The sequence below is a fragment of the Misgurnus anguillicaudatus genome, chromosome 2 (genome assembly GCF_027580225.2).
Source record: "Misgurnus anguillicaudatus chromosome 2, ASM2758022v2, whole genome shotgun sequence".
Lineage (NCBI taxonomy): Eukaryota > Metazoa > Chordata > Actinopteri > Cypriniformes > Cobitidae > Misgurnus > Misgurnus anguillicaudatus.
In genome coordinates this window covers 17,222,742-17,241,935 of record NC_073338.2, presented here as the reverse complement: position 1 = coordinate 17,241,935, position 19,194 = coordinate 17,222,742, and the positions used below count along the sequence as shown (strand labels likewise).

The window sequence follows — 19,194 nt, the reverse complement described above, 5'->3', positions numbered from 1 at the left end:
ACAGTAATAGTGAACTTTTAAGAATATAATAGCTTTTGAAAGGTTTGCATTTTAGCTAGAGAGTGTAAATTTTATGTTTCATGTCAATATGTTCTGAATATGCACTATTATATGATGAATATTTTACTCAATTGAATATGTTTCATAAATGAATATACGGTACACTGTAAAACCCGACAAGTTCAGAGTACTCAAAAATTTTGTTGAAACTGATTACATAAATTTTTTTAAGTAAACCAACATCAAAAATTTTAAGTAAATATAACTTAAAAAATTTCAGTTAACCCAAATGTAAAAGTTTATGCTTCGTTTTATTAAATCTTTAAGTACAATATACATAAAACTACTGATTATTATAAGGACTGTTTTACCATATATATTTTTTGTATACCGTACTTAAAACCTCTTTTTACCAATAAATTTTGTTCACAAGTCACAGAAACAGATCATGTGACTCATGAAAATTTAAGACAAGTGAAGTGAAAGTATATTGAGACTGAACTCAGTGCAGACTTTCACACAGTCATAGTTTATATGATAAAGCAACATATATCCGACCTACATCCTAACTTAAGCACAGGCACTACACTTCTGAACAATGGTAACCACAAAACTAAAAAATAGCAAACTCTTCTAAATCTCCAACATAAATAAATGTTTAACACTACTGAGTCTCTCTCTTTACTAAAAACCACATAAAATAGCACTTAATTTCAAAAAATGCTCTAGTATTGCAGGCTCATGCAAAGCATGCTGGGAACTGGAACCTCCTCAACCAATCGTGTTGATTTAACTTTAAACTGAAGTAAATTTGCAGTGCCAGACTCTTTCTTAGCTTACCTGGCAATTTGAACTCATCACAACTACCAAAAGTTTGTAATTATTTGCAGTGTTTAGTACAGTGAGGCAGTGGTATTGAAATTACTCCGTTTGGAAGTAATAAATAATTTTTTTGAGTTCTTTGACTCATTTTATTTGAGTTTGTGGAACTTAAAATGGCGAACTTGTTGAAAACACATAAAAATTTTAAGTCCAATAAACTTTTTCACAGTTTTGAGTTCAGTTCACTCATTTTAAATAAGCACATTATACTGTTTGGGTTTACAGTGTATGGGACACCATTAAGTAAAGTTTACAATGGAACAGATTAAGATGGTTGTTAAGTATTATTTAAGATAATATATTCCTGATATATGTTGTCTATTCTCTCTTTTGATTTTATTGTTTATCCATACCATGCTTACTACATATTATGTATTTTTAAATTGTGATATGTATCTATAACATTTAAGTGCTGTTATTGATCCAATGTCGTACTGTATAATTTACGATGCAATCCCAATGACTTTATAACTTTTTCAATTTTTGAGGTGCACTCAATTATAATATTTCTGGGAGATAATGTTTAAAAAAGTATTGAAAACATAATTTGTAAACGTTGTCCCTGTTTGTGTGTTTTAAGGGAATCTCGTTATAAAACGTATGGTATATGACCATTTGTCCTTGCAAATTTGTTTATTTCATATTATTGTTCTTATTACCACTGTCTGAAGCACTCTTTGTTAGTTATAAACTGCAGGATGGCACTTCTGTTTTACATGTGAAGAGAAAGAAGTATATTAGTCTAAACATTGAAATAAAGGAGTAGCCTAAAGTCCACATATTTCATGTGCTTTTGAATATAAATGATGCATTTATAAATGCCTGTAGACTTTTATATAATTGGTCAATTGTGATCAGAGTACTAAAAGCTATTTCACCTCTATACAAATACATGTACATAAAGATTATTTCAATGATTGAAAGGTTTCCTGTCCAGTTTTTAAACCAGTTATATTCTTCTTTGTTGTTATGAATTATGCTATTCTCCCATAGCACTAAATTATTAAAGTTATACCATGTACAACTTTCTGGCAAACTATTTAAACAAATAGCACTGACATTTGTTAAGAAGCTATTATAATAAACAATATACCCCATTTGATAATATCAACATCTTGCATTTCCCCTTTCTCTGTAACCTTTTGCTTTGTAATGTAAAAGCATTAAGGAGGATGAATGGCAGGTTCTGCTGGAATTGAGAGGGTGTGTCAAGAAAGTTGTTATGATTGGGACCACATTGTCTCTTTGTATTAAGTTCAACTACTTGAAAGACTTGTTTGAGTTCTTGTTAAACAGCTGTTTCATGCGTCTTCAGTGCAAGTTAGCCATACCATACAGTACATGGATAAGTATTTTATTGTCAGCATGATGAACCTTTTCAATCACAGACTAATACCAGTGACAGAAATGAACTTATTTTTGTCTTATGAGTGCATAAACTAAAGTCAGTGCATGCCTTCAGTTTCTGTCCATACTTGAGTTAAATCAATTCATTTATTTGTGAAGCAGTTTCTTATGAAGTTAAAATCAAATACAAAGCCAGCTGTAAGTAATGATGAAGATATTACACAATACCTAAACAACATGATCTCACATCATTTTATGTATTGTTTTCTCATTTTATTTTTCTATTTTTAAATCATTGTCGCTAGGGTTATTGGGGTTAGATTTGGGGTTTGGGTTACTTCTATGTATTGGTTTCTACATGTTTTTCTTACGCTTTTAAAACTATTCTCACCTGAATTTGGGGTTTGGGTTAAGATGTCTAAAAATGTAACCGAAAGTAAATTTAACCACAAGCGACAATGGTAAGAAAATAAAATAAAACAATGATAAAACAATACATAAAATGCCACAAAAAGAAAGTCGTGCTACGACCACAAAAAATTCTACACGAGCTGAATTTTGTGCCATGGACACGAATAAATTATTTAAATGTTTTGTGTCTATAACACAACTTTCCCCTGAGATCAGTCTAAAATACTGCATGTTGTCAAATACGATTTCAATGTAGTCGCTTTTTAAGTTTTGGAGTTTTTAAGACAAATTCAATGTCAGAAATAAAGGCACAAAAGTTTTCACTGGAGCAATACCCTTTAAAAAGGTCCTATAGGGGTGGTTTCCCGTACAGGGCTTATCCTAGTCCCAAAGTGCCATTGTTTTGTCTTAAAGGTGCAGTGTGTAAATTTTAGTGGTGAGGTGATGAATTGCAACCAATGGCTCAGTTAACTGCTCACCTCTCGCTTTTAAAACGCATAGAGAACCTACGGTAGCTGCCACCTGAAAAACATGTCATTTTTGAAGACAGTTTCGTAAAAAAAGTTTGTCCGTTAAGGGCTTCTTTAGAAACATGGCGGCACAAAATGGCGACTTCCATGTAAGGGGACCCTCGGTATGTAGATAAAAATGTCTCATTCTAAAGTAATAATAACATAAGGGTTCATTATAAAAGGTCTTTATACACCTTGATAATATAGTTTTGTATATTATTTTGCATTCTGTCAAGATATCGTTATAAAAATTACACACTGCACCTTTAAAAGGCACACCAGTATTGTTTTTGTAAGGTATGTTTGTAAAAAATACTTAAAATGTCCTAATAATACTAAGGCTTAGTCCTGGATTAACCTTAACCCTGTCCAGGAAACTGCCCCAATATATAGGGTACGCCCCAGTGACAGCTTTTGTGCCTTTATTTATATCTCAAAACTCATGTTATCTGTGTTGAACTTATCTGAATAGACATCTTATACAGCTTGCTACTGTGTCTGCAGAGGTTTTAAACCCTAAAAACACCTCAGATGTTATATAGCAGCTAAAACATTTTAAATACTTGGGGATTGCTCTTGGTTTGGCCTGCATTTTGCACCGTACCTAGGTTTGACTGATATATCCAACCATGGGGACACACTTGTCATATGGATGTGATAACACACTCCCACCTCCGAGTGAATGTGTAATAGAGACAGTTGTGCCTTTGTGTGTTTCGCAGGTTCACGACGAAACCTGGACACTGAGATGTCCCCCTCCTCCAATGTAGAAACCTTTGAACGTGGTGACACTTTGCTGTCTTTATTGCCCTTTTCTCCTCCCTTCTTTCAATTACGTTAACCATTGTTCCCCACCCTTATTCACTACCTCCTCTCCCTCTCTTTCTCTTTTCGATTTGCCTTCTTAACTGGGCTTTGTTCAGTGTAATGACTATAGATTATTTGTGTATTAAATAGAAAGTGTCCAAAAGCAGTTTGCCAAAACTATTATTCTATGTACCTTTGAGGTAACAAAGTTTACCCTTTAGGTACAACGGTGTACCTTTTGAAAAGGTATCGCCCTAATGACAGCTTTTGTGCCCTTTATTTCTGAGAGAGTGTTGAACTTGGCTTTAGTAAATAGACATCTTATACAGGTTGCTACTGTGTTTGCAACCCTAAAAACCCCTACAAATAATCTTCATATTTTATCTTCATTATGTTTCCTTATGAAGCTGTAGTGAGTTGTATATAGTTGTTCCCAGCCTCAGTCAATCCCTCTGAAAAGCAATACAGCCGCTATAAGCAGCTTAAGACGTGAAGGAATGTACTGATCTTCTTGTCCAAACTGCGATGCGTTTGCTTAAGCAACCCTCAGGATTAGTCTTTTAATAACAAAAACCTCAAACTGATGTTTTTTCTTTACCACTATAGGTTATAATTAAAGCTTTCCTGGCTTGACTTGAAATAACCTTTATGTTTTTGCTTTTCACGTGTTTTACTTTTGTTTTGTGAAGTGAACTGAACAAATGTGAACTGTTAACTCCTACAACTCCTCCCATGGTCTTCTGGAAGGGCAGGGCTTGCATTGAGACAGATATAGATCGATGCATGTCAAACCTGTTGTCATTTCTCAGTCCAGACAGGTTCAGCTACGTCCTCTTCGTTTTGAGATCACCTCTGTTCTATCCAGCTGTCAAAATGATGGAAGAAGTGTCTATTGCGGTTGCGTACGATGCTTATATTATCGATCAAATGTCAGAGGAGGAAATCTTGGCTAGTCTGGTGGCGGAGTCCCTACCAAAACAAGTGGTAAGTTCATTGCACTTTGACACTTATTTCGTCACATGTTGATTCAAAGCTGGCATGGAGGAATGTTAAGATGTTGAAAGACTGCATACTTGAGCTGTTATTAAAGTCTTAAAGTCAACAATAAAGAAATATTAGAGAATTCATTCTCACACTGTAAAAAATCTTTGCCGCCTTAAATTGTTTTGTTAAATCAACTCAGATTTACAAGTCATGTTAACTTGCACTTTAAAATTTTGCTGTAATTATGCAGCTGGTTGCCAGTAACTTACTGTAGAAGATAAAATGTTTCATATTCATTTAACTTTAAACAAACTGTTGCCAGTAAATAACATAAATGTAAACTGGCAGCTAGTAATACTGTAATTTCTACAGATATTTTTACAGTGTACTTGACAAGAGATGAGTTGCTATATAACTTATAAAATTAAGACTTTTTTCAGCTATATTTTATAAGTTATAAAATTTCATATCTAGTCAAGATCAGAGGTGTCTTGAGTATTTTAGTTACACTTTCAAGTGTTTGTCTTGGGAAAAAATTACTTTACTAAAATATGTTCACTAGATTCTTAAGCATATCATACTGTGTATTACTTTTATATTGCATATTAAAATGTATTTACCTAATTACATAAAAATTGTGTGCTTTTACTTACTTTTACTCAAGAATGAAAGTACTTTTTACTTAAGTAAAAAATAGACTCGATGTTATATGTACTTACATATTAAATATAAACCAAAAACTTGAAATTATGAAATGTATGTTTTCCAAAGAAAAACACTAATAAATACAAAAAATGAAAATTTACCTTTAGAAAGTAAAAATACTTAAGTAGTACACCTCTGGTCAAGATAAATAATAGTAAGTTGAAATGACTTGTAAACTTCAACAAAAAAATGTAAGGTAGCAAAGTATTTTTTTTTACAGTGCATATATAACATAAATGTGCATGTGTGACTTCAAAACATTGTGAAATAATATTATTTTATGTAACTATTAATACAGTTCTGTAAATAATTAGCTGTATAAGTACATTCCTTTGTTGTTGTTTTCCAAGATATAAATCTAAAGTTTGCCTCTTATCTATAGGTGTCATCTATAAAGCCAAAAATAAGAGATAACCAAGATAAGCCAGACGATCCACTTGACAGATTTCTGGTAAGAGATTCATACCAAACACACCTTTAAGTGAACTTTTAAAGGATAGTTTGCCGAAAAATTCATTGTTTACTCATCGTCATGTTGTTCTGGATCTGTATACATTTTTTATCTGATGACCACATCAGAATATATTTTGATGAATAATGCTAAGCACACAGCTGATTGTAATCATTGATGTCCATAGTAGGAAAACAAATATTTTGGAAGTATTGTGATAAATGATAAAGAAGATATTTTGATAAATGATCGTAAGCACACAGTTGACGGAATTTATTGAATTCCATGTTTTCCTTCTATGGAAGTCAATGGTTACAATCAGCTGTGTGCTTACCATCATTTCCCAGAATATCTTATTTTTTGTGTTCATCAGATAAGGGAAATTCATACAGATTGGGAACAATATGAGGATGAGTAAATGATGACAGAATTTTTATTTTGGGTGAACTGTCCCTTTAAGACTGTGACTATATAAAAGCTGGTTCAGGTGTGCGTTATTAGGGGTTAAATCTGTACTCTACAGATCTCAGGATCAGGACTGCGCAACACATATGTGGAAATATAAACATGTTTTTTATTCAGAGAGAAAACCGTAAACTTCATGAAGCCAGTTTGCGCCTGGAGCAGGAGAATGATGACCTTGCACAAAAACTCGTCTCCAGCAAGATTGCCCTGAGGGCTGCGCTAGACCAGGTCTGACAAATGAGCTGACACCTTGTGTTTCATAGCATTATGCAATTACAAATAACAGCATTTTATGCATGGCTTGTGTTACTCGTCTTGAGGAAATGTTTGTTTAGTAGCTGTGGTGTTGTTTTAGACGGAGGATCAGGTGGAGGAGTTAAGAAACGAGCTTTTAAAAACCAAACAAGTGCTGAAGATGACAGAGGAACAGAAGAGGGGGAAAGAGGAGGAAGCTTCACAGGTGGGTTGTAAAATCACTGACCGACACAATGAAATGTTTGAACAAACCCATATGGAGCCTAGCTCACCACTGCCCTTGTGTTTTACAGCTGAAGGAAATGTTTAGGAAAGAGTTGGAAAAAGCTGAATCGGATATAAAGAGATCAAATAACATCATCGCTGAATACAAGCAGGTAAGCGTTCAATTTCAATGCATGACTCCTAACTTGCATATGTACTGAATATATGTATGTATAAGACACCTTTTTTCTTGCATCTTTTAGATTTGCTCTCACTTGAACGCTAAACTTGAAAAGCAAAAAAGTCAAACCGATGAGGAGCTGGCTGTTATTAAGGTGAGAAACACAACTGCCATTGTGACCCTGGACCACAAAACCAAATTAAGATTTATACATCATCTGAAATAGATATGTACAGTACAATAAATATTAAATAAGCAGCTTTCCATTGATGTTTGTCTCTTTGTCCATTGAAGACAAAGAGTTTTGTGTTCCAGGGTCACGTATATAAAGCTTAAACTTTATTCTCGCTTCTCTTCCTGTTGATGTTTTTTTTGTGATGTGTTTCATATTGAAGCATCTCTCTCTTTACATACAATTCACTGTATGATTTTAGAGTAAGATGCAGGAGTGTCCGCAGTGCAGTCGGATCTTTAGTAGTGATGGATCCGTTCAGTTGTTTGTGAAGTGTGATGAGAGCTCAGCTCAGAATGAAGTTCAGGCTTCTCACAGACAGCAGGTTCAGGAGTTAGAGAGAGAGTTAGCACAGACCAAACTACAGATGGTGGAGTCTGAATGCAAGATCCAGGTAAGAGAGGCTCAACTTTTAACCTTATTCAGACCTGGGATGCCCTATTATCAGGTGTAAAAAAAAGTTGAAGCAACTTTAAATAATAAGACAACCTGTCACAAGCACTTTTAGAAGTTATCTCAAACAACTCATAAGATTATGTTAAAATTGTACTGTATGTTCTCAACATAAATAGTATTGTTTATCTAATGACAGAACAAAATATAAACAGGCCGCATTGATTATTTAAATTGTTTTACTGCTACTTTATTATAATTATAATATATATTCTCCAAGACAGACTTAAACACTGTTCAAGTCATATCAAAAAAATAATCTTGCTAAGGACTAATCTTTTAAAAGAATTTCTGGTAATACTTTACAGTAAGGTTGTATTTGTTAACATTAGTTAATGCATTAGCTCCTTAGCTAACATGAATTAACAATCCTTCTACAGCATTTAATCTTGGTATATGTTAATTTCAGTATTTACAAATGCATTTATAAAATCAAAATTTGTAACTGTTAACATTAGTTAATGCAACATGAATAACTTTTGGCATTAACAAAGATTAACAAATGCTAATAAACTATATTGCTCATTTTTATTTAATGTTATACCACAGGCCTGTTGAATGCTTTATTCTGGTTCTGATTTTCCATGAGTGTTGATTATTTTTCTGTAAAACGCACACCTAACCTGTCAAATGTCTTAAAATAACCACCAGAGCGATGTCTGTGGTAACTGTGATATAAGCAGAATAATTAACTCCGAATTAATCGAAAATAATGCACACCTGCAGTGTCAGAATAAAGCATTCAACAGGTCCGTGGTATAAGTAAGAAATAATTGACGATCAAATAAAGGCAAAAATGACCCAAAAGCATAAAAAAATAGTTATAAAATAAACTATCCTGTAATGTCTCCTCTCTCACATCTCTCTGTTCAAATTCATGACACATTAAAAGGATTATTCACCAAAAAATGAAACAATTGCTGGAGACCAGTTTTTGTGCAAGGTCATCGTTCTCCTGCTCCAGGCGCAAACTGGCTCCATGAAGCTTACGGTTTTCTCTCTGAAAAAAACACATGCTTATATTCCCACATATGTGCGCAGTCCTGATCCTGAGATCTTTAGAGTACAGAACGGCACTTGGGTGTGCATTACTTTCGAATAATTCAACAACCCGTCGTCAATTATTTCTTACTTATACCACGGACCTGTTGAATGCTTTATTCTGATTCATTTTACTACCACCTTGGGTGTGCATTATTTTCAAATAATTCAACGGCCTGTCGTCAATTATTCCTTACTTAGCTAATGCATTTGGTGATGTTAACAAATGCAACCTTAATGTAAAGTATTACCAAATTTACTTTTCCTACAAAAAAATCTTTGTTCACGTTACCTTTGTATACAACTAAATGTTGGTATTTGTGACATGGTTTATAACAAAATGAACATTCGCGGTGCTATTTTATATATTAGCAAATGTGGTAAAATGATCATTACTGACACTGTAAAAATATCCTGCTTTAAGTACAATCAAATTGGCTTCACAAGTCATTTCAACCTAATATTTTCAATTTTGACCAGTGTTGAGTTGCTGTAACTTTAGATTAAAACTGCTTAAAGCGATAGTTCACCATTGAATGAAATGTTTATGTTTATCAGCTTACCCTCCGGGCATCCAACATGTAGGTGACTTTGTTTCTTCAGTAGAACACAAATGTAGATTTTGAACTCCAAACGTTTCAGTCTGTCAGTCGTATAATGCAAGTGGATGGTAACAAAATCTAATAGAGAAAAAACATACACAAACCAAATACAAATTAAACCCTGCGGCTTGTGACAACACACTGATATCCTAACACACCAAATAATCGGTTTGTGCGAGAAACCGAACAGTATTTATATAATTTTTTACCTGTAATACACCACTATGTCCAATGGCAATGAGCGTGTACACAACATCTTCTTCTTTTGAGTTTTATGGTGTATTGCAGTCATATCACCACCTACTGTTTCGGGTGCATGGCATCCATTGTGTGACGGATGCGCCCTCATGCCTTCAACATTTACATTTGTGTTCTACTGTAGAAACAAAGTCACCTACATCTTGGATGCACTGGGCGTAAGCTGATAAACAAAAAAATATATATTTTAAGGTGAACTTTCGCTTTAAGATGACTTGCACAAACAATTTCATTAGATTAAAACATTTGAGGCAGCTCAATCTATTTTTGGAACCACAAAACCAGTCATTCATTCGGGTCAATTTTGTAATTGAACTTTATACATCAGAACGTTACATACGTTTTCCATTAATGTGTGTATTGTTAGGACAATATTTGGCTGAGATACAACTATTTGAAAATATGAAATCTGAGGGTGCCAAATATCAAAATATTGAGAAAATCACCCTTAAAGTTGTCTGAATGAAGACCTTAGCATTGCATCCACAAAGTTTTTATATATTTAGGGTAGGAAATTTACAAAATATCGTCATTAAACATGATCTTTACATTATATCCTTATCATTTTTGGCATAAAAGAAAAATTGATCATTTTGACCCATTCAATGCTGCTGGCTATTGCTACAAATTTACCCGTGCTACTTAAGATTGGTTTTGTGGCCCAGGGTCAAAAAATTGTCAGAAACTGTCACCGCGGTAATATCATTTAAAAACTTTCTTTTTGAAAGGGTACCGTCTCAGTGACAGCTAGGGACCATTTTTTCTGACAGTGTTTTAATATTAATTTAATGCATATTTTAAAAGACGTGTTTTAGGAAAATTCTTTATGACTAACCAAGAAGTGTGGTCTAAAAAATTTTTTCTTACTGCATTTGAAACCACACTGTTATTAAGCCATATAACTAACTTGTGTTTGCATCACTTTTTCCTGTCTTGCAAATCATGATGACCCAAGGAGTTGGAGCACCAGAATGCGGTTTTGCAAAGTGAACTTCAGGCTGCTAAAAACACCTGGCTCAGCAAAACTCTGGGCTCCATCAGGACGGCTACCAGCAACCATCAGAGCTCCTCTCAAACAGACCCTGTGTGGAGTTACACACATAATCCTCAGTCCAACTGGGTCACCAGAAGACTCTCCTGGGCACATCGAGAAGAACGAGCCGCCAAAGTATGACAAACACATGCATGCTAATGGAGATCCTCACGAATGATGGAAAGGCTATTGTCTCAGTGGAGAGACAAATCCATGTAGATTTATTTAATACTGGGGAATGAAGTTTTCTCAGAGGATGCAGTGAGGAATATCTGCCCCTGTAAGGATACTTTGGCAGATATACTGGATTCAAAGTCGACGAGGTTCAAGGTTTTGCCAGGTGTTGACCTTGGCCATGACGTTGGTGTTGCTACGAGCACTAGCAGAAGAGCTACAGTAAGCTCCTGTAAGATTAAGAGGGTGACATATGAGTTCAGGTACTCTGACATGAAGACTATACAGTATGAAGGGTTTTTCTATTTAAATATAAATTAAGTATAATTAACTGAAATACAGTGATGTCACTGTTAGTCAGTTGTGAATGTATTTCTTTACTTTATAAAGTTTTGAAGATTTGTTGAGTAAAAATAAAGTCAACTATTATTGAAATGACACCAACATTCTTTACAATAACAAGATCTGTACCGCAAAAAATGAGTTCACTTAAGCAAAAAAATAAACTTTTGGTAATTTTGAACATCATGTGGTTTTTATTTGCATCTTCAGAGCAACAAGCAAAGGGACATAATTGCAGACCTCATAATACTCTAACAGAGATACACCTGCCAATTTAAGCATAATTAAACATGAGGCATACAAATGTATCTGCCTTCTACTGTAATCTGCCTCTAAACATGCGCTAGACATAACACTTTTCAACAACGTATTGGTGCTGTAAAACAGACATTATTTTGTAGAACTGAAATGACTTGATCTAGACAGACTTTTCCTCCACGTTGTAAAACATCAAAGTATCCCTCAGCTGCTCTGAGCATCTGAATAACAGCGTTCAGAAGCAAGATGTCATTTTGCGGCTCCGTATCCACTTCTTTGCTGTAATTCTTTACTGGGACCACAGCAGAAAGAGAAACTCCAAGCTGAGCGCTCACCTCCTGCATCTGTCACACACAATATATTCATCAGACTCAACACTCAGAAACATCATCAGAGCAGAACACTGAGCACAAAGCTTACCATTCTGTTAATGTAATGACTCTGATAGACGTTCTTCAGGTCTTCTGCCACTAATGGGCACGCTTCATCCACCTTAGTCAGCAGGACCAGCTGAGGAACATCTGAAAAACACCAAAACCACAAAATAAATGTCATTTTGAATCAAGCCCAAGACTCAGTTGTAGTTAAAGGGATAGTTCACTCAAAAACAAAAAACTTTGTCATTATTTTATCACCCTCGTGTTGTTAAATCACACATTGTCTTACTTTGTTATTTAAATCCGAAACACACATTTTTTTAAAGTGTTGTTTAGAGTTTTCTGGTTACTATTGGAATAGGTGGTGATGGTGGCCTTTTTAAAACTTCAAAAGGACCCAAAAATGTTAGATAAATAACTCGACTCGTTTTGTATATTTTAAGAGGCTGTTTTTACCTGGTATTAAGATGTGTTTTGGTCGATCAGATCACAAGTGGATGAGAGCGACACATTTATGTTTACACTTGGTATTTTAATCCGTCTCTTTTGTCCACTTGCGACCGCTTCTGTCCTGACTACTGAGGGGGTGGTCTGTGGGTGAGGCCCTCTGCTTTTATTTAAATTCAAGCGAGAGAAATTACGAGTTTAAATTGACGTGAACTAATATTATGTCAGAGTCCGCTGCTTGTGTTGTTAGTAAACATGCTGCACAGTGTTTTGTACATGAATACCGTATTTTCCGGACTATAAGCTGCATCGGGGTATAAGCTGCATCATTCAAAAATACTTCATTAAGATGACATAACATATAATAAAGTCGCAGTGGACTATACGTCGCGTTTATTTAGAAAATTATTTCACAAAATCCAAGCCGAAGAACAGACATTTAATCTGGAAATGCAAGTTATTCAACTAAACAATAGCAGACAGAACAGCAGGCTGAATAGATGTCTGTACGTTAAAAGTAATATTATCAGTTATTTAAACAATAAACCATAGCACAGTGGTTCTCAACTCCAGTCCTCGGGACACACTGCTCTGCACATTTTGGATGTCTCTCATATCCGACACACTCAGTTCAGTTCATGGAATCTATCCTAACGAGCTGATGATTTGAATCAGGTGTGTTAAATAAGGGAGACATCCAAAATGTGCAGAGCAGTGGGTCCCGAGGACTGGAGTTGAGAACCACTGCATTAAATTAACCGAACAAGCCAACTAGCATGAAGTTCGCATACTCGTCACTCCACATTACAGAATCCATTATAACTCTCACGGCTGTAGACGGTAATGTTGTCTCCTGCCTCATAAATGTCAAAAATGAAAAAAACGCGGCTTATAGTCCGAAAAATGCGGTATGTAAGAGCTTTCTTCAGAGCAATTGATAAAATAAGCTCGCGCAACTTTCATACCCTTGCAAAATGAAACAAAAATTAAAGAGATGTAGCAGCCGCTTCAGTTTTATTAATAAAAGCCTAAAGATAGCGCTGTACACGCTAGAAGTCAATAAAATGTAAAACATTATGCTCGATACATCACATGGTCTACACCAGTGGTTCTCAACTCCAGTCCTCGGGACCCACTGCTCTGCACATTTTGGATGTCTCCCTTATTTAACACACCTGATTCAGATCATCAGCTCGTTAGGATAGATTCCATGAACTGAACTGAGTGTGTCAGATATGAGAGACATCCAAAATGTGCAGAGCAGTGTGTCCCGAGGACTGCTGTTGAGAACCACTGGTCTACACTAGAGGTCTTCACGGGTCCACTCAGATCCGAAAACCCGAGGTCCGACCCGAGACCCGATCGGGTTCGGGTCTAAAAGTCTCACGGGTCGGGTACAATAATAGCGGCATCGGGTCTCGGGTAATTTAAAAATGAATGTGTTTTTTCTGAACGGACCCGAGAAGACCCGAACTCTCTCGCCTGTGTGCGTCAATGTCCTTTTCAAACCTCTCATCTGTTTGCCAAGAGCGCTTGCGACATTGTGTGGTTGTCGGAAGGTTCATTTTCGTTGAGACAAACATGTCACTCAATTATAAATGTACATTTTAGCGGTAACGTTGGTGTCGTCGTCAGATAACAAAGTAAAATTAAAACTGCAAGCAGTGATGGAAGGGCCCTCGCACACCTGACACCGCCAAGCCGTGGCATAAGAATTAAAGGGAACAGTAGTAAATAGGCATTTAAGCATGTAAACATAGGTGAACCATTTAAAAGTGTAGTATAATGTGCCACATTTCCTGTTGCTAATTACAAATGACAGCGAGGTAGCATCGTGTAAGATAGCATGAGAGAGAGAGAGAGAGAGAGAGAGAGAGAGAGAGAGAGAGATTTACAAAACTTTATTTAAAACATCACATAATCAACAATTCACATCATATGAAGAGAGGGAAAGAAAAAAAAATAATAAAAAATTAAAATTCCAAAAACAGATTTCCATCAGAAACAACACACAAAACATCATTAACACACCACAAATCATGAAAAACCATCTCATTATTTACAAGACTATAGTACGCAAATTCTATTTTGAGTCTACCTGCTACCAACTTCATAAACATCACTTCAACATTGATACTATTCAACTGTAACCCTTGATTTTTCCTGGTTTTCCATATTGCCAATTTTGCAGTTCCTATGAAATAATTTAACAGACACATCTTCCTTCTTTCTGAAAATTTGTATTTCACACCCCCTATAAAAACTTGTTCTGAGAATTCCTCCCCAAAAGCTTGAAACAATCTGCTAAGAACATCAAATAGACCTTCCAATCTTTTACATTTTAAAAACAAATGTTGTAAATTTTCCTCTTCACCACAAAACCTACATCCCACCCCTACTGCTGGATTCAGGTGCGCCACATGTTTGTCTGTAGCTATAGCACCATGAATGATTCTCCATTGAAGATCTGCAGTTCTTTTCTCCACTGGAGGTTTATACAGAGTTCTCCATCTGTCTCTTACAAGAAATTCAGGCTTCAACAGATCTGGCCACCTTGAGTTCTTTTGCCCTCTGAGTGAAACTTGATGCAAAACTTTAACTGCAGTATTATAAATGGCTTTTTTTGATGTTATTTCAAACAAATCCAGCTGTGGAGTTTTAAAAGTCAAAAGGGAACCTTCTAATTCCTCCTCTTGTCTTTCACCGACTACAGCAGCAACTCTTATTTGTGGAAAATCCAACTCATTGTTTATTTCTGATGGAAAGTCTTGTCCGATACTTTTCCTACAACAACTTGGTAATGCCTGCACAATTTCTTCCACCAGCTTTTCCGTTAGGCGCGAGGATTTTAATCCTGTTACCTCTTTCAAAGTTTCAACAGATTTCCATTGTCCATTATTTAAAAGTTGCCCCAGCTTCACAATGCCATGTCTTTGTAAACATGCACGCACACTTACAGATGACAAAAGTCTTGTCTGAATCATTGGGTTGAAAAACAGGCTTTCCTCTCGTATCCAACTCCCAGATTCACCAAGCTCTCGTTCCACTTTAAAAACGGTTCTCCAATAGTACAAAATTGAGCGATAAAAAGGTGTAATCTCAGACAAATTCACTTTATTCAGTTCCATTAAAAACAAATGTCTATCCAATTTAAGACCACCAGCTTTTTGTAGGATCATTCTTGCAGTCTCAGTCCAAGTTAAGTTCTTATTGTACAGGAATCGCTGTGCTACTTGTATTCTAAAAGCACAGATCCTACTCCGCACATCGACCAGACCTTGACCTCCCTCGGAAACAGGAAGATAGAGTGCAGCGGCTCTAATCCAGTGTTCTCCATTCCAAAAAAAACTCCACAAATGTTCTCTGTATTTTGCATATCAAATCTTCAGGTGGTTCCATTACAATGAGTCTATGCCATAATGTTGAGGCAGCCAGATTATTCACCACAAGAACTCTTCCTCTGTAAGACATAAATGGCAATAGAGGTTTCCATTTAAACAATCGGGCAGAAAAATTCTACAGCATTCCCTCCCAATTTTTATTATGAAATTGTTTACTTCCAAAAAAAACACCTAACATATTCATCCAATCTCTTTACAACAGCAATCCACCTGGTAATTTTGGAGGGTTTTGCCCACTTTTCCACTGCCCAATGATAAGTCCCTCACTTTTTTCCCAATTTAACTTTGCAGATGATGCCTTTTCATAATTCCTCATTGTTTCAGTTAAAACATTAACATCATTTTGATTTGAAATAAAAACAGTGACATCATCAGCATAAGCCGATATCGAGATTCCAGGCATGCCATTAATTCCATTAAGGTCCCTTCTAAGTCTGCACAACAGTGGCTCAATGACAAGGCTATATAATTGTCCAGACAATGGACAGCCTTGCCTAATCCCTTTTAACATTGGTATTGGGGCACTCAACCCTCCACCAGCTTTCACAATCACAAAGACTTCAGAATATAACAACTTAATATATGATATAAAATTCTTCCCAAACCCAAAATTTTTTAAAACCTCAAAAAGATATGTATGATTGACCCTATCAAACGCTTTCTCTTGGTCTAACGAAAGCACACCCAAGTCAACATTATTAAATTGATTTAAATCAATGACATCTCATAACAAAAAAAGATTGTCCATAATTGACCTATTAGGAATACAGTATGTTTGATCCCTGTGAACTAATACTTCTAAAATATGTTTCATTCTGTTTGCTAAACATTTTGACAGTATTTTATAGTCTATACACAACAAAGAAACAGGTCTCCAGTTCTTTAGAAGGCACAAATCGCCTTTTTTAGGGAGCAAAGAAAGAACTGCTCTTCGACAACTCACAGGAAGTAGCTTATTCCTTAGACTTTCCAATAAAACTTCATACACATCATTTCCTAGTATATTCCAAAATGTCTGATAAAACTCTGCTGGTAACCCATCGATTCCTGGGGAGCGACCGTTTGATAACTGTCTCATCGCATCAGTAACTTCCTTAAAAGTAATTAATCCATCCAAAGACTCTTTCTGTCCATTTGTCAGCTTTGGTAGATCACTCAGCAAATCAGAAACACATTCAAGATCACAAGTCTCAGCATCATACAAGTTTGTATAAAAATTAACTGCCAGTTTCCTTATTTCTACTGGGTCAGAGGTTATGACCCCATCAGGTCGCCGGAGGTGATACATTAGCTTTTGATGAACACTTTTTTTTTTCAAGATTAAAAAAATATGAGGAGGGAGCATCCATATCTTTAATAGAACAAATTCTTGCTCTTATTAATGCTCCTTTCACCCGCTCTTGTAATAATAAACCAAGTTCTCTTTTTTTTTCCAAATGTTCATTTCGTATATTTTCAACATCATTGTTCATCACAAGAATATTCTCCAAAACATTTATCTCCCTTTGAAGTTTTTGTATCACTGCTTTTACCATAGAAGTGGAATGTGAACTATGATTTTGACAAAATATTCTAATATTTGCTTTGCCAACCTCCCACCACATGAGCACATTTTCAAAAGAACCCTTTTTTAACTTCCAGTCATTCCAAAAAGATTTAAAATTCTCACAAAATAAAGCATCTTGTAATAATTTAGTATTAAAATGCCAAAAATAATTTGGTTTTGAAATTCTTTTCATGTTCAAAGCAAATAAGATCAAGTGATGATCTGAAAAACCGACAGGTAAAATAGAAACAGATGTAATTTTATTGTTCCATTCTTTACGAATATAAAATCTATCTAATCTAGCTCCACTAACCTTATTATTAGATACTTTGAGCCATGTATACTGTTTAATTCCTGTGTTTCTTCTTCTCCAAATATCTGTTAACTCAAACTCTTTCAAAATTTTCGACAATACAACACTTGATTCATGGTGAGGTTCTTCTCCATTTCTATCAATAATAAAATCAATCGTACAATTCCAGTCACCTCCAATGATTGTGCAAACATTATCATCAATTTTCTGGATAGCACTCCTTAACTTAAAAAAGTTACTCACACGCTCATATCCATTATTGGGTGCATATACATTAATCAGAACAAACACAGAACCTTCATATTCTATTTTTAACATCAATATTCTTCCCTTTACAATTTCTTCAATAGCCAAAATATTAACATTCATTTCTTTAGAAAATAAAATAGCAATACCAGCACTTGTATTTGTCCCATGACTTAAGAAGCTTTTTCCTTCCCACCATCTACTAAATTCAATTTCATTATCTAAACTAGTGTGCGTTTCCTGTAAGAAAGCTACATTTATTTTTTGTATACCAAATAACTCTGATATCATTGCTAATTTATTACCATCTCTGCCCCCATTTATATTTAAAGAACCCACCCTTAACAGCTCCATATGAGAAAGGGGATAGAAAGAGGACAGAAAAAGAACAAAAAAGCAAAGAAAAATATTCACCCTGTGTAATTTAACCATTTGATTATTTTTGAGAAGCATTCATTTTATCCTTTCTTAACTTTGTTAGCATCTTCTTCAACCTGAACCTTTTTTGTTTACTTAAAGCATCATAACTAACATTTCTCTGCAATACTTTCACTGTATGAATGAATTTATTTTCATCAGGGAAAAAATCACTGACTTCCATTGTTCTACCAAAGGTCACATCTAGGAAATTGTTTATGTCCTGCAATGTATACATGTCATCTACATTTCCACACTGTGATCCAAAATCAGATATATCAGAGAAAGCATCATCATCTCGCATCTCCAGATCAGCATCAGTACACATTTCACCAGAATTAGACTTTTCAGTATTTTCACTAGAAGCCCCTTCAACACTAACCGTAGCTATATCATCATTCGTTACACTATCTTCACCCGTTTCAGAAACCTTATGATTTCTACCAGAATCAACCAATTCATGAACGTTCTCAACCTGACTTTCAGTCAGTCCATTACTCTCAATACTTTCCTGAGAACCAGTTTGAGCCTGCACATCCTCAGAAACTAATGTACTACTCTCTCCAACAGCAGAAGTACTGGGTCTCACTTCTACATCACTAGCCTGAGCCTTATGCGGACATGCGTGCCTTTTATGCCCTATATCTCCGCACTCAAAACATTTCATACTACCAGTGTTTGCGTAAATAAAATACGCTTTTCCTTCGTGCATTACTCTGAAAGAAATGTCCAACTCTGGTTCGTTTAAGAACATAAACACCTGGCGCCTAAAAGACATAACATGCTTTAAGGCCGCGTGTTTACACCCGAGTGGGATCATTTTAATCTCACTTGCCATCTTTCCATATTG

The 19,194-nt window shown here is 35.4% G+C and overlaps 2 protein-coding genes across 2 annotated transcripts in view; one reads left to right on the top strand and one right to left on the bottom strand.

Annotated features, from left to right (window-relative positions):
* Nucleotides 1-3,750: 3,750 nt before the first annotated feature.
* On the top strand, nucleotides 3,751-11,432 carry rabgap1l2 (RAB GTPase activating protein 1-like 2). Its single transcript, XM_055201703.2, has 9 exons — nucleotides 3,751-3,918; nucleotides 4,769-4,943; nucleotides 6,031-6,099; nucleotides 6,682-6,792; nucleotides 6,920-7,024; nucleotides 7,113-7,196; nucleotides 7,287-7,358; nucleotides 7,639-7,830; nucleotides 10,746-11,432. The coding sequence occupies exons 1-9, from the start codon at nucleotides 3,782-3,784 to the stop codon at nucleotides 10,962-10,964; spliced, it is 1,164 nt and encodes a 387-aa protein (XP_055057678.2). The 5' UTR covers nucleotides 3,751-3,781; the 3' UTR covers nucleotides 10,965-11,432.
* An 80-nt stretch (nucleotides 11,433-11,512) lies between these two features.
* The window catches only part of LOC129441935 (interferon-induced protein 44-like), a 183,442-nt gene continuing 175,760 nt past the window's right edge, over nucleotides 11,513-19,194 (bottom strand). Inside the window, exons 7-8 of the mRNA XM_073873883.1 lie at nucleotides 12,018-12,118; nucleotides 11,513-11,941 (exon numbers count right to left, since the gene is read on the bottom strand). Of these exons, the coding sequence (XP_073729984.1) occupies nucleotides 11,699-11,941; nucleotides 12,018-12,118 (344 nt within the window). The 3' untranslated portion in view covers nucleotides 11,513-11,698. The remainder of the gene's footprint in view (nucleotides 11,942-12,017; nucleotides 12,119-19,194) is intronic.

Bases quoted from the DNA above. Each gene is read 5' to 3' on its own strand.
- rabgap1l2 (XM_055201703.2), top strand. From the start codon at position 3,782: ATGGGGACACACTTGTCATATGGATGTGATAACACACTCCCACCTCCG. The intron at 6,100-6,681 runs GTAAGAGATTCA...TTTTTTATTCAG, and splicing joins ATCCACTTGACAGATTTCTG to AGAGAAAACCGTAAACTTCA. The intron at 7,197-7,286 runs GTAAGCGTTCAA...TGCATCTTTTAG, and splicing joins TCATCGCTGAATACAAGCAG to ATTTGCTCTCACTTGAACGC.